Consider the following 16,202-nt stretch of genomic DNA (forward strand, 5'->3'; position numbering starts at 1 on the left):
TATCTTCTTATTTTTTTCCTCTTTTTTGATATTAGTTTTTCCCACTTTACATGCAATAATAAAGGTAATAAAAGGACAACTTGCTACCTCATTACTTAATTATTGGGATGAGTATCTAGACATTATTCGGCTCCTCATTTCTTTTTATTTGAGGTTAGTATGGCTTACTTTCGTCTACTTTGACTACTGTATCTCAAAATCAAGCAGTTTATAGAGTTATACTCAACAAACACAAAACACAATTGATATAATCAACATATATATCAATTGAAGAGGGTTGGGGTTGGGGGGGGGGGGGGCGGGGGGAGGGGTTTCAGGTGCAAACGGTCCTTTCTCCTTTGGGAGAGGGTTGATGCACGCGACTGTTGACAAAGAACTAATCTCGTCTAATTCGTCTCTACCAAAAAAAAAAAAAACATATATATTATTAATGGATTCTTAAATACAATAAAATGAATTTAATTATACTCTAACTTGATGGTAGATGAATTTTAATTTGAGTATGTAAGCGGGCTTGGTTGCTCTAATGAGCTGCTAAACGATAACATCAACTCTTTGAAGTCATCAACATGTTTTCTGCAGCGTACCTTTAATCCTTCCAGCGAAAGTCTTTTTCACACGAACTCCAAGATATGGCTGGTTTTCATCTCTATTCGACGTAGTTAACACAATTGAGTAGTTTATAAAGTTATACTCAACAACAAACCAACTTCTTTTTTCCTTTTGCAAAGCAACGACAACCTAACTTGATTAACGCTTCTAAAATATACTAATTTGTTGATAATTGGACTTATGGTTTACATAGTCAGATAGTTTATACAGTTACACTTAACGATAAACTAACTTGCATAACTCATAATTTTTAAAATAACTTGCCTAACTCGCATTCACATTCGAGTTTCAAATCTGAAATGCATGGTGGAAATCTAACACCCTGTCCATTAAAATATTGAATTACGTGCTTTAATTACACTCTAATAAGTCAATAATTGAATTTTGAATTTAAGTACAAGAGCGGACACATTGCATTGATAATGTGTTAAATGATTGCGGTAGGTTTGCAAGTCATCATCATGTTTTATGAGACATGCATTTGCGAGTCCTTCTGAGTAAGGAATCTCGAATATGGTTTGTTATCATCTTTGTTCAACTTGTCAAACAATGTATATAGTTACACTTAATGATAAATAACCCAAATTTGTATGAACAACTTGTCAATTTCATTTTCACATTTGCATTATTAATGAATTTAAGTACCAAAATAAAAATGTGTTAATTAACAAATTTAATTACACCTATAATTTGTCAATAACTGCATTTAAATTTGATTGCAATAACGGGTACATTGCTACAGTGATATGCTAAATGAATGTGTTAGCTCTTGAGAGTCTTCATCTTGTTTTTTGCGACGTACGCTTGAGAGCCATTCCACAAGTTAATCTTAGATATGATTGGTTTTCTTCTCTTTTCAACGTTAGTCACACAAACAGTTTATATAGTTACACTTATTGACAAAACCAACTTGCATTTACATATGCTTATTATTAATGAATTATTAAATACAAAAAAGTTGAATTAATTAACAATTTTATTTACACTCTAATTTGTCAATCGTTGAATTTAAATTTAAGTGTGAAAATAGCCACATTACGTTGATGATATGGTACATGATTGTGGCAGTTCTTAGGAATCGTCATTATATTTTCTGTATTAGACAATTGAGAGCCCTTCTACAAGGGAATGTCACATATGGTTAACGTTTGTCTCTGTTCGACGTGGATCACACACTGTTTATACAGTTATGCTCAATGACAAACCAACTTATTGAAACGATATTTACTTGAACAACTTGCTTAATTAACATATAAATTACAAATGATCCTTAATCACAGTGGTGGAAAAGAATGTTACCCTTTATATTACCGCATGGGTTCGAAGTTCGAACCCTATCAACTCCTAATCCAACAAATCTACTGTTTGGCAAAAAAAAAAAAAAGAGAGAGAGAGAGAGAGAGGAGAAGGCCAGATTAGGTGCTTTTGCTTGCTCGTTTTGGCTGCCTGGCTTTGCTTTTTAGTTTCTGCTTTTGCGTTTGCGTTTGAATACGTGAGGTTTCTTAAGATGGGTTTGCTGTGCTCTCGAAATGTGTTGGGTTTTCTTCAAGCTTAGATTTTGGAGTGGAAATTCTTCAAAACCGGTTTCCATGGCTGGGGGCAATGAAGTCAACGTAAATGAATCCAGGGTAACAACTTTTCTTCGGTTTTTGCCGATTCAAAGTTTGAAAGTTTGTTTTTTTCTGTGTTTTTTTAATGTTGTATGGAGTTATCTTAATGGATTCTCCGGGATATGGTGTTTAGTTTGTGATTTTGTTGTTAAAAAGCTGATTTGTTTTTGTTTTGTTTCTTTCTTTGGGATGAAGACATTATTCTTGTTTGAGTTGAGGTTTTTAGCTGTTTTTAATGTTTGACATGAATATGCTTATTGGGTTTGTTTTGCTTGTTCGAGTTCATCATGTTCTGAAGATGTTCTTGTTTGGAGATTTGATTGTTTGATGGATTTAATATTTGTGGTTTTGTCATGGGAAAGCTTCCGGTCAAAGAAAATGCTATAGATGAACATTTTTTTTTTTTCGGTTTGTTTAGTCGATTCTACAGCTTTATGGGAATGATTTTGTTCGTTTTAATTGATGTTTCTATTCCCTTTGAATCGTAGCAAAACCCTTTTTTTTTTTTTCCCAGATGTGATGAAGCCGGTATTAGTTGCGGTTTTGGATTTTTAGTTGCGGTTATGTTGGAATAAGACATTGACATATGTAAATTTTTTTCTGGGATCTGATGCCTTTTTAACAGACAGTGGTTCCACTGAATACATGGGTCCTCATCTCAAATTTCAAGCTGTCATACAATCTTCTGCGCCGCCCTGACGGGACTTTCAACCGGCACTTGGCGGAGTTCCTTGATCGGAAAGTGCCAGCCAATGCTAACCCCGTTGATGGGGTTGTCTCGTTTGATGTCATCATCGATCGCGAAACTAGCCTGCTAAGTCGAATCTATCATCCAGACAATGCTGATCTATCCCCGCTGAACATTGTTGATCTTAAGAGACCTGTGAACAAGGAGGTTCTTCCTGTCATAGTTTTCTTCCATGGTGGGAGCTTTGTACACTCCTCTTCAAACAGCGGTATTTATGATATTCTGTGCCGCCGACTAGTTGGTATCTGCAAGGCTGTAGTGGTCTCTGTGAACTATCGCCGGGCACCTGAAAACCGCTATCCATGTGCCTATGATGATGGGTGGACAGCCCTGAAGTGGGTGAAGTCTAGACCATGGCTTAAAAGTACGAAGGACTCAAAAGTTCATATCTATCTCGCTGGCGATAGCTCGGGTGGGAACATTGTACACAATGTTGCTTTAAGAGCTGCAGAATCTGGAATCAATGTATTGGGAAATATACTGCTCAACCCTATGTTTGGTGGGCAGGAGCGGACTGAATCCGAGATGCGATTGGATGGGAAATACTTTGTCACCATCCAAGACCGGGACTGGTACTGGAGAGCTTTACTCCCTGAGGGAGAAGATAGGGACCATCCAGCATGTAACCCATTTGGTCCCCGGGGTCAAAGCCTCGAAGCTGTCAAGTTCCCGAAGAGCCTTGTTGTGGTGGCTGGTTTGGATCTTGTTCAGGACTGGCAATTGGCTTATGCTAGAGGGCTCGAGAGGGCTGGCATAAACATGAAACTCATGTATCTTGAGCAGGCCACAATTGGTTTCTACCTGTTGCCGAATAATGAGCATTTCTACACCGTGATGGACGAGATCAGTAAATTCGTGTGCTCCAACTATTGATGGAATTGACTTTTACCACGCGGTGACATATAACCTAAGGTTGACATTCCCAGAATAATGAAGGGTTTGTTTGCAGTTTGTAAGATTGTGTAATTACTGTTGTATTGATAACTGTGGTACTAAGATCCTGCTTTCGCCTGGTTCTTGTCCGCGGAGGGCTAGCTTTGATTGTTAGATGCAAACGAGTGTATGATTCTGCATCTAGCTGGATCATCGTATTTTGTTAGTTGGTTCAATAAAGCTTTTGTAGACCCCACTTAGCAGGATAAGGCTTTGTTGTTGTTGTTGTTGTTGTTGTTGTTGTTGTTCAATAAAGCTTTTGCAGACAGCAGAATCTATTAACTAAGTTTAGCAGTCCTACAATTGTTAAGATCCAAGGATTCCGACTTCTGGCCACAGTGAGGAGGAGAACTGAGGATTATTGGTGTAACATCGATCTGAAGTAGCCAATCGACAATTCAGTGACTTGCTATTGTAATGTATAGCTAACAACGGAACATGGATGGAAAATCGTCCATGGTCAAGTTGTTCTTGTAATGTTTATATATGTGTGTGTGTGTGTTCTAAGATTGTGTAAGATGTTGGTGTATTGGCAGTTGCCAATGTTTGCTATGCTCTACGTGTATTAAGAAATGTTAAAATCAGTGGATGTTTTGTTGAAATCTCTGCTCAAACTTTCAATGGATTTGAAACTCCTCAGCCTCTAATCTGCTACATTCTTTTGGTAATTAATCTGTGAATAGTACTTCTTTTTCCACGTAACTTTTGTAAAAGAAGGAGAACTACCTTGTTTCATGAAGAAGTTGAATGTAACTTACATCATCCACACAAGCTGCTAAGCATGTGAAGAAGGGTATCTATGGTAGGAGAGATTCAGCCTTATCACGGGAATATATTTCTATTTCAGCGTATCATTCGAGAAATTCTTTTGTTACTAATCACCACGTGGCAAGCTTTTACTGAATTGGCAGTTCACATTTCAAACACATGATAAACATTTATTAAACAGGTGATTCACTTTTTGAATACGTGACAAGCGTTTATTGGACGGTGATAACATTGAGATTATGCATTTGCAAAAAAATTTCGCTTGTCTCATTCCCTACGTATATCTATAGCCATAGCCAAGATTTTTCCATCTAAGCATAAGAGATTCTGCTTTTTCACCATCCATATATCCTCATCATTTATGTCTCAGTTATGACGTATATATTTTACAATACCCAATAATATTTTGCATAAATAACAGTCATTCTACTTTATCACCAGAGGATACATTCTATCAGAGCGTCTCACTGATCATGTATATCTCTCACTCTAGGTAAAAGTTTTCCTTATGAGTAGAGCGAATGATTGATTACATTTTCGAACAAGTGACCAAAAGGTTTCACAAAAGGGAGAAAGGAAAAAGAGGGCAACTGGCTAGGGGACAAAGTTTACAAGCACCAAAGTACAATCTAATTGGTCGCATCCAAGCGTCTCCCTGTGCATATTCGTTTGAATAGGGTGAAAAAAAAAAAGGAAGTGGGTTACTTTTGTCCTATTGGGATTTTCTCTGCATCTCTCACTTCAGGGTTCATGAATCAGGTAATTCGAAGCTTTTAAGAGAAAGAGATATATGAGCGTTGGAGTCTTGAAGAGAGAGAGATTTTGTGTGAAATCACTACAAAAAATATGGACAACACTCACAATATTATTTGTGCCCTTTGAGGCCAAAGTGCACCAACATATGTGTCCATAGACCAATAACAAAAGTGCAGCAACTATAATATTATGTGTGCCCTCTAAGAACGTTACCTTTGACCATTGGAAACCATATAGTCTTTTGTGCTCAAAGAAGTAAGCACAAGTAAGGGTCTTTTTGTGCCTCTTTTCTGACACCCGTGTTAGATGCCTTTCCCAAGTCATGTTAGCACAATTTTGTTAGTGTGCCTAATAGGTTAAATATATTAAACAATAAATTCAAATATTACAAAATAAAATCAAATAGTAATACCATCAATAAGAAATTATTCATGCAGATAATGAAAACAATTCGTAATACATTTTTTCTTCCATGAAAAACTCAACTAAACCTAAGAATCTAACAATGTAACAAATACCATTACTCTTTGAGTTCCCCGCAAGCCAAACAACCCTCAACCATCTAAACAACCTTCAACCCCTATTCCAGCCTCTGAAAATGAACATGAGTAAGAAATGTATCGAGCAGTAAAAGCAATGATGATGATGCATTGCTACTTTGTTATACCAAATTACAGCAGACAAAATATGCAAACTAAAATGAACAGCTAAACTATCATCATCACTAGCAAACAAGATGTACAAAACATTAATTTCTAAGAAAGATAGCATCTGCTAAAAACCCTGTAGGTTCTGTAAAGCACAAGCTAATAAAATAAATATATTGAAATCCAACCTTGCTTATAATCAAGTAGGTTCTAGCTTTAGTGATGTCTTTCATGCTTCTACTTGGCAGGGGGACTACACAACATTCAACAATATAAAATACAAGATCATCGTAAGTTATCATTTTTTAGTTTATAAGTTGGAAGAGAGGTGAAAGACTCTACAACAAACAGTTTATAACCTCAGAATAGCAATACAAAATTTAAAAACTAAGATTTCATTCAACTTATAGCTGTTCATTTTCAACTCCAAAAACATTTTGAACAAGAAATTGAGCCAACGGTTCAGATACACAATGATTAAGGAAACCAAAGACATGCAACGTAATTTAGGGAAGTTTTAACTAAAAAAACCAGAAGCTTATCAAATTACTAATAGTGGTAATGCTGCATAATTTACCAGATTATCAAATTTCCAGTCCCATACAACAAAAATCATGATAATAAACTATTTTCAATTGCCCAAATCCTAATATTTCATATAAATGTGGAAATCATGGAAATTCTATAATCCTAAAATTCCAACTTTCTCCATCAGAACAACTTTGAGCTTCACACAGCTGAAACACAACAAGGATAAATTGGGAAACTTGCAAGCTATTCAATTGTGTTATCAAATTAGAATCATTCATAATATGTTGTTGGAAGGCTTTAGGTTTACCTCAGACCCAGCTAGAGGCCACACACTGGAAACAACGATTGGAAATCATTTAAGGTGTTTTCGAAGCTAACCTTTGGAAATTTTCCATAGAAAAATTAGTAAAGGAGTGCTTACGTTTTAAATAAGTATATTAAAATAAGTATATTGGAAAGCACAAGTGTATGAAGCAACCTTGTTTGAAATTTTCCACAAAAAAATTAGTAAAGGAGTGCTTACGTTTTATACTAGAATAAAGGCACAAATCCATAATTGTGCCAACATATTCTTTTGATGTGCAGGGAAGTGGAATGATTTATTATTTATTAATATTTACTGGAAACAATTTTTAAAATTTGTGTTGTAAAAAGGAAATTTATAATTATTAATATTCAATGGCCATTTATTTTTAAATTGTATCATTTGTCTATCTTAAGACCAAGAAGAGATTCTCTCCGGATCTCTTCCACTAAGGTCACCGGATCAAGTGATCCGAGCCTTTGAAATTTCATCCAACGACCAACCTGTTTTGACTTCTTAAAAGCTATAATAATTTTTGGCCGTTAGATGAAATTTCAAAGGCTTAGATTCAAAATAGGTTGGCCGTTAGATGAAATTTCAAAGGCTCAGATTCAAAATTGGTTGACTGTTAGATGAAATTTCAAAGGCCTTGATCACTTGATTCAGTCGCCTTGGTAGAAGAGATCCGGAGAGGATCTCTTCTCCTTAAGACCCACTACACCTTTGTATGGTTGATTAGACAACTAACCCTATGGACACAATTTTTTGTTATGTGTCACTGCATGAAGGACTTCTAAAGCAGTAAAAAAATATAAACACTTTTGATAAGGACAAAAATCATATCACCAAGTATCAAAAACCAACCTGCAGGAAGATTAGAATCTAAAAGGCAACTGAAAAAGATAAGAATCTAACAAGCATTCATTGCAGATGGAAATGATTCATCGTAAATCTAAAACACGCCACTTAGTACTACGATCTAATACTATTCTTTTTCACCTGTAAGTTAGAGGTCTTAAATTCGATTTTCGCCAAAAATACGAATTCGAACCACATTATTGCTAACCTATTTTGAGACTAAAACACTACACAATAATAAACAGCTCCACCACAATTTTATAAATTTAATTTTTTGTGTGTGCTAGATGTAAAGACAAATGAAAAAACCACATACAGTGGTGCTGACAAACAAATTTTATAGACACAAAAAGTTTTTGGTGTCTAGCTTCAGTAAAAAAATGTTGTCAATTGACCCAACTTGACACGATTCTGCTGCCCATTACTGTTTTGTGTCATCTTTTATTTACATTGGGCACCATAATAGACACAAAATTCTCAATTGTGCCCTTAGTTTTGTACCCAAAGCCCATTTTTCTTGTGGTGAATCGACCTGTATAATGGGCAAATGGGGACCACAAAATTTAAATTGAACAGTCAGAATTGCTCGGTCCACAAATTCCAAAGTGTGAGATCCAGAGAGGATGTCAATTCACAAGTGTTCTTAAACTCTTTTTTTTTTTTTGGCTGGCTGTACAAAAAGTTTGAGGCTTTGAGCCAATGTTTCATAAGACAGACAATGTGACCCTAATTATAATATAGATAATGTTAGGGAGATTAAAATTGTCACCAATAAGAAATAAACACATTAATCGACACTTAATTAATAATCCAATTATCTATAACCACATTATTTGGTTTACGAATTTGGTTTAAAATATTTGATTTTCCTAGTATTACCCTTATATTATTAAAAAGATTTGACCCCAGATTTTCTCAAGGAAAACTGGAAATCTTTGTTCTAATTCTCTATAGGTTGCTAAATGATTGAAAAATAGTTCATGTTTAGGAGTGATCGGTCATGCTTGTCATTTCATGAATTGAAGGCCTCTCGTTTTTTTTTTTTTTTTTTTTTTTTTTTGGATCAAAGGTAACATTCATTACCAACAACAAATATTACAACATAAAAGACCAAAATTTACAACATAGAGACCCAAAAACAACAAACACAAACAAACGACAGTGGCCCAACCAAAAGTTAAGACCAAAACAAAAGCAAACATAGAAACAACCGAATCTACTACGTCTTCTGCTATAACCGTTGCTGCAACCATCAAAACAGCAAACGTGCATGTCGTTCCAGCCAAAATTCTACCCTAAATAAAGCATCACCTCATCGATACCAGCAGCCAATCCCAAGCTTCACTCCTAGCACAACTATAGACAACTGAGAACCTGCAGCCAAGTGAAAGAAGCTCATGGCAGTCCACGAGCAATAATACCAACAAAGGCAGACAACAAAGAGAAGGTGGTGGTGCAAGGAATACTCGACCCAGTGCAAGCACCAGATCTACACACCAACTCGAAACACCGCACCCAATTGCGGCAAAGAGTGATTGAAGCTCAGAAATTGGAAGAATAATGATGAGAGACAACTGAGGGGAGAGAAGAAGGCAAATCAGCCAATAAAACCAGGGGAAAAATAGCGGATGGAAGAAAAGAAAGAGAGAAAAAAAGAAACAAAAGAAAACCCACCGATCCCAGCTGGAGCTAGGATCGGTGGCACCAGAATTGGACGCGATCAGGAACCACTCACACAGATCGGTGAGAATAACCCTCAAACAGAGGGAAGGTCTTTCACAGAGAGAGAAAGCGTGTTTTTTTAAAGCCTCTCGTTTATACATGGAAATAAACTTTGTAAGAACGACTTCTTTAGGGCTGTATACGAAAAAAACTTGAGTATGGAAGATCAGACAACTCTCACAAAGGGTGGAAAACTTAGACCATGTGTAATAAAAATAGTACCTACGTGAGTTCGAAAGTACTGAAATATAATAAGACATGTTCTTGTGAGAACGTCTACTATTCAGCTAGTTAAGAAACTATCATATCATGTGAGATAAGCGCATAATTGAATGAGACTTAAAGATATGAAGTTTTAAACATTTGTAAGAGACGTCGTACGGATGACATGAACATATGTCATTTAACTAACTAGTTAACTCAAAAGCTAATGGGGGAAAATGCAAAAAAATGAGAGTGGTGCTATTCATACCTTTTTTTTTTTAACTTTTCACACACTTGTCTCAATTTTCGGCCATCAGAGCAAAAAAATGAGAGTGGTGCTATTCACACTTTTTTTTTTTTTTAACTTTCCACACACTTTTCTAAAATTTCGGCCGTTAGATCAAATAAATTGAAGAAGATTAAATGACAAAAAATATATCAAAAGTGAAACGAGATATGTAGATAGCACAATCTAAAACCTGACTTGTTTCTAAAGGAAAACAAAAGTCCAAAATTTAGTGGTGGTTGGCGTTCGGGGTGCTTTTTCTAAAGGGACCATATTTAGAATCAAACAATGACTCTATTCATCCGCGGTAGTAGCTTTCTCCACAAAGAAAAAAAAAAAAAAAAAAAAACATAACAGTAAGAAACAGCTAAGATTCTGGAACTGACATGATGGACCCTTGTTTTAATTTTACTTAATTAAATTAATTAATTATGTTTTAGTTTAAAGTAATCACAAAGCATGCTAATAATTAATTAACACGAGAGAAACACAAGTTGGTTTTTTGTTCTGAAGTTGGTTATTTTGTAAATAAGTTGAGAGTGAGTGCCAAAAACATAGTACAGTATTCACATATGATTATACATTGTCGTCATTATACTTATTTATTATGTTGTTGAATGATAAAAGTTGATAGATGAAGATGAAATTGTTTTTAAAACAGATTTTTTGGGTATGGCTGCCAACACTGATTATACACTGTTGTCAATATACTTAATATTAAGCTATTGAATTATACACTGTTGCTAAATATTTTTCGATTTTCAAGTGACAGTCTAAAAGCCGACAATGAAATTAAAGGGTTTTTAAATTTTCAAGCTCTAAAGACTCTGAACTAGCCTAATCTAATCTAAGCAACAAAGATTACAATTTGAAGTTGAATAATGAACGAGGAACACGCTGCTTTAACTAACTTGTATGTGTCTGCAGACATAATTGAAATTTTAAGTGGAAAAGAATAAAAGCGGTGAATTGCATCACTTGATTGGGTTACTAGGCAACAAGTCCAACAGAGTTTTGTCATGGAAAAAGACTTAAGAAGCCAGTCCACAAAAAGCAAGGGCTTTAGGAACCAATACATACTTCTCCAATCCATAATATTGGGCCTTAGCACATATAGCACATTTCTGGTATATATGGTGGTTTTAACACACTTTTTTATTTATTTATTTTTTATTTTTTATAATTTTGTGCACACCCTTTATTTATCGTGACCATTGATTTTACATTATGTCTTACACTTGCATTATCGCTCTAATCACATCGCACGACAAACTAACAAGTCCTCCAATTAGTATATCTTTCATCATGTAACACGTGTCATGTGATAATACAAAGATAACATGGGTATATACCACAGCTGTATCAAGATGAGACTTTCTTGGGTACTTCGGAGTACCAATATTCTAGGCATTTTAACCGTTATACCTTGTACAAAATAAAAAAAAAATCAAGATCTAATAGTTAAAATATCTGAAATATCAGATACTTCAGACCACACAAGAATTTTTGGTACCAAGAGTACCCCTCATTACACATGTGCCACCAAATAGAAGGTGAATGATTTACTAACCAGCAGTACTAGGATTTGGCAGACTCTGGTTTTTGGATGGTGAATCAGTTGAATATTTACCGTGTCAAAGGGACAGAATCCCATTGATTGCAGGTTAAGAAGGATAGTTTCCTTTCATACAACAACGATTTTGTAGTAGGAGAAAAACTTGCGTAGGAGCATCCGAATGGAAGCGACTAATCTAACAAGCAAATGTTTCCTAGTTCCATGTGGAATGACACAGATCATATGAACAGCAATAGGAAGGAAGCTACCGTTGTAACGAAATTGCTCATAAACGGATACGAAGAACAAGATTAGATATTCATATTCCTTCATGTAGAAAAAGAGCACAGCATATCAAAGTATCCCATTGAGACCTATTTCTGCACCAAAAACATTATTATCTAGATTAGAAGTTGAAAAGGGGCAAACATTGCATGACATAGCCGTGCCGTCAAGTAGCCCTTGACAGGTTGATCCAAGAACAAAACTGACTACCAAACCGAGCCACTCAGCGCGCTTTGGAAACATATGCAAAAGATGCTGCAGCAATAAGGGTTGTCGCTGATGAGATCAAAGTCCAGAAACTCTTCTTCTTCTGTGCCTCGGATGACTTCTGCATAGACTCGAGTTGTTTCTGCAAGTCTCCAACCATCTTTTCCTTGTTTCTGAAAGCAGTCTGTATGGCATCCAACTCCGCAGCAATTGGCTTAATTTCTTCGCCAACCTTGGGATCATTGGTAGCCACTTCTTCCTTGCCTTCGGATTTCAAAGATACACGTGCTGCAGTGTTCTTCAGCAGAGTCAAAGCAAGCTCCATTTTGGTTCCTTCTGTTTCAAATTTAGCTTCCCAATCACGAATTTTTCTCCGAGTCTCAACAAGGTTCTTCTGCAGCACATCTTTTTCCTTCACCAGTGATTCCAACCGGCTCTCCATGGCCTTATTTTTCTCAGCAATGTTCTCACGCACACTCCTCAGTTTCTCCAACTCTTTCTCGATTTCTTTGATTGTCTTCTCCCTCCCCGAAATGGTCAGCATTAAGTCTTCCACTTGTTTCTTCTCCCCTTCCAAATTCTTCAGAGCCTCTGCCTTCTCCTGTGTAACACGATCAAGAGCATCCTTGTATCGACTAACTTCAGAAACCAACTGCACATTCTTCTCTTTCTGCTCGTCGCATGAATTTCGCAATGTAGAAACAAAATCCCTTTCTTCTTTCACTTGACTTGTCAACTCAGCAATTTCCTTCTCTTGCCTGACTTTTGCCTCCTTGATCTCATTCTTCTTTAGCTCGATTTCCTTGATTCTTTCCTCCTTTTTCTTCAATTCCTCAGTAACCGTATCCAAAAGTTCCTTCTGTGATTTCACTTCCTCAGTCAACTTCTTGAAACTCTGCTCCTTCTCCCTCTTCTCTTCCCCCAAAACCTTAATCTCCCTCTCCAACACCTCTCCCTTCCCCGTAGCCTCCTCAACACTCTTCTCCAACTCCAAAACCTTCACATGCAACACTGCATTCTCCTTCCTCAAACCCAATTCGATCTTACTCAACTGCCCCGCTTCATTCTCCAATTGAAAAATCCTCGCTTCATGCCTGCTCTTTTCCTTCTCAATCTCATTCTTTTCCATCACAACCCTTTCAATCTCCCTCTTCAAATCATCGATCACTCTCTCCGACTCATCGCGCTTCATCTCAGCCAACTCCTTCTCTCTCATTGCAATCTCAACCTCCCTCTCCTTCCCAGCCTTGTCCCGCACCAACCCATTGCAATGCACTTTCAGCTTCTCGAATTCCTCCCCGAAAACCCTCTCCTTCTTTTCCATTTCCACCACTTTCAACTTCAACCCATTCGCCTCCTCCGAGAGGTCACTAAAATCCCTCTTCACACAATCCCTCTCCCAGCACACTCTGCTCAGCTTCCCCTTCTCGATTTCGAGTCCACCCGCAAGCTCCTCCACTTCCCTCTTCAACTCCACAATCTCACCATCTCTCTCACTCATCGCCCTCTCAATCTCAACTCTCTCTCTCATCATTTGCCCCATCTGGGCCAGAACAAAAACACCATAAACACTCTTCTCCAACTCCAACCCAACATTTTCCTCGCTCTTCTCACTCAACTCGCTCACAAGCGACTCACTCTCCACTAGGAACCGACTAAGCTCGGACTCCAAACCCGCCTTGGCCTGCACCAGCGACTCCACCTGCTGCCGGCGATCCTTGGTCTCCTTGAGCAGCAGAGAGTTCAGCGACTTGAGGTTCTCGAGCTTCTCGGACGGCTCGTCCATGGCGGCGGCGGCGGCTTTGTGGGTAATGTGGTGGGTTTTGGAGTGATGGGTTTCTTCTTTGGTGTCATTGGGTTGGAGGGTCACTTTCTTTTTGGCCATTTTTTGTGGTTGATGTTGGTGGTAGGAAATGTGAGATTGGGGATTTTAGAGGATTAGGGTTTTTTTCTAGGGTTCTAAACTTCCAATGGCTGAGATGTGGGGTTGGTGGGAAGATTTATAAAGGATAGTGATTTGTGAGAGGAGAGAGAGAGAGATGGTCACTCATACGTTTGAATTTGGGGGGATGGGTTGGCATTCAAATTTTGGGGCCCATTTGGCTCTTCTGATCCAGGGACTGAAAAAAGTTTTCAGTTTATCCGGAACACGACAACACAGTACGCTATATGTTACTATACGATTAGAGAGATACTTGAAACAACATATTTTCTTCTAATTGTATAATGATATGTGTCTGGAACACGATGACATGGTACACTGTATGTTACTATACGATTAGAGAGATGCTTGAAACAACAGATTTTCTTCTAATTGTATAATGATATGTGTATATCGTTGTATTTCTGGTACATTGAAAAATTACTCCATCCATTGAGTACTTTTCAGATTTTTCTTTCTTCAAAAAGAGGATTAACTGATAACTTCGTCATGATAGCCTACCATTTTAGAGACCTAAAAGACTCGTAAAGGTATTTCATCTTCTCTAACTATTATCATACGATTTATCGTACTTTTCATATTTTGATAAACCCTAAAATTTGGAAAATTGGAAATTGGGTAAGTTGGTAGCTAAAAATATATGGGGCTGACTCTTTCAATTTTATTGGATGTCCCTTTGGGGACATGGGGCTGACTGTTGGGTGATGACTGATGAGTAGTGAGAGCTGCTCACGTATCGAGAAACCCACAAGTCCGAACGACTGGATGGTTTTGTATAGTCGTTGGAATTAAGAAAATATTCACGGTACTGTTCACTTTAACGAAATATTATATTTTTACATTAAAAAATCAACCATAGTACTATTCACTTTATTTTTTATTTTTTCTTTATCGTTAAAACTTAAAGTTTTCAAGTCATTTTCATTAGTTTTTAAAAAAAAAAATTCATGCATGTCTTATTTCTATAGGAGAATAGGTAAGTCAAGGGTTTTGTTTCCCTTTCCTTTGTATGGGTGTATCAAAAGAGAAACAAAATGCCTGCATAAATCATTTTCTTTCCATGTATACATCATTAAAGTCCTCTAAATAGGAACCAAATTCTCTCTGGATCTATACCTTCGGAGCTTAGGGATCAAATCATCTTAGTTTTGAAATTTATCCTGTGACCAAAAATTATTGTAGCTTTCAAAAGTCTTCTATGCCTTTTAGCAAGAATCCAGAATGCACTTGTACTCCGTCTGTGTGGTGAAAACGGAAAGAGATCCTCTTTGGATTTCTCCCTCCAAAGCCCAAGAATCAAGTGATCCGGGCTTTTAAAAATTTGATTTAACGGTTAAAAATGATTATAGCTTTTAAAAGTTTTTACTAGTTTTTAGCTGTTGGATCAAATTTTAAAAACCCGATCACTTGATCCTAGGTTTTGGAGGGAGAGATCCGAAGAGAAATTTTTTTTCCGATTATAACGTGACACTTCTTGTCCGTGTAGAAAGTGCATAACTCTCCTTGACCAGAGCCTAGGGATCAAATAATTTTGGCTTTGTAATTGACCATGCAACCAAAAACTATTGTGGAAGCAGATTCTCTCCGGATCATCACCACACAAACGGAGCACAAGTGCGTTCTACATTCCAGCTGCCATTGAAAAGGCAGAAGAAAGGTAGTGAAAACTTTGAAAGCTACAACAGCTTTTGACCGTGAGATCAATTTGAAGGGCAAGGATTATTTGATCCGTATGTTCTGTATGTATGGAGAGGATCTGCCTCCCCATAATTTTCATATTCCAAGGAATTTCAGCAATCAATTAACAAATGTGCTAATTGGGTTAACTGGGGGGCGACTCAATATTTATTAGACTATAACCTACCAAAATGATAAAAAAGTACATAAACCATTCCCATAATTTATATAAATAAGTTAAGACTGCAAGTGATGGATTGTTATGATGCAGTGGTGGATTTTGAGTTTTAATTTTGGAGGGCCCTTGTTAAAAGATCTAAACTTCTTTTAGATGGAAATAGGGCGATCCTTTGAGATTTTTTTAAGTGAAACATTTCGTTAAGGTATTTTAGTTAAAATGGTTCGTGAGAATAACATAAATATTTATTTTGGTTTCTAAGATTTAAAATTAATAGAAATGATCTCTGAATTAGTCTACCTTCAATCATTTAAGTCACTTCGTGAAATTTTTTTGTTAAATAAGTGTCAAAACAACAAAAATATCTTCAATTTAATAA

General features: G+C 36.7%; 2 protein-coding genes across 2 annotated transcripts; one reads left to right on the forward strand and one right to left on the reverse strand.

Moving 5' to 3' along the window:
- The first annotated feature begins 1,969 nt into the window (after positions 1–1,969).
- On the forward strand, positions 1,970–4,550 carry LOC103962893 (gibberellin receptor GID1C-like). The gene is made up of 2 exons (XM_009375675.3): positions 1,970–2,240; positions 2,848–4,550. The coding sequence occupies exons 1-2, from the start codon at positions 2,142–2,144 to the stop codon at positions 3,841–3,843; spliced, it is 1,095 nt and encodes a 364-aa protein (XP_009373950.1). The 5' UTR covers positions 1,970–2,141; the 3' UTR covers positions 3,844–4,550.
- Positions 4,551–11,831: 7,281 nt separating this feature from the next.
- On the reverse strand, positions 11,832–14,036 carry LOC103962892 (cingulin-like). Its single transcript, XM_009375674.3, has one exon. It carries the CDS (start codon positions 13,909–13,911, stop codon positions 12,043–12,045), a length of 1,869 nt encoding a protein of 622 aa, XP_009373949.2. The 5' UTR covers positions 13,912–14,036; the 3' UTR covers positions 11,832–12,042.
- Positions 14,037–16,202: the final 2,166 nt, after the last annotated feature.

The sequence above is a fragment of a genome, unplaced genomic scaffold (assembly GCF_019419815.1).
Source record: "Pyrus x bretschneideri cultivar Hongxiangsu unplaced genomic scaffold, Pyrus_bretschneideri_v1 Contig48, whole genome shotgun sequence".
Classification (NCBI taxonomy): domain Eukaryota; kingdom Viridiplantae; phylum Streptophyta; class Magnoliopsida; order Rosales; family Rosaceae; genus Pyrus; species Pyrus x bretschneideri.

Excerpts from the sequence above, each read along its gene's own strand:
- LOC103962893 (XM_009375675.3), top strand. The coding sequence starts at position 2,142 with ATGTGTTGGGTTTTCTTCAAGCTTAGATTTTGGAGTGGAAATTCTTCA. Across the intron at positions 2,241-2,847 it reads TCAACGTAAATGAATCCAGG|ACAGTGGTTCCACTGAATAC; the intron begins GTAACAACTTTT and ends CCTTTTTAACAG.
- LOC103962892 (XM_009375674.3), bottom strand. The coding sequence starts at position 13,911 with ATGGCCAAAAAGAAAGTGACCCTCCAACCCAATGACACCAAAGAAGAA.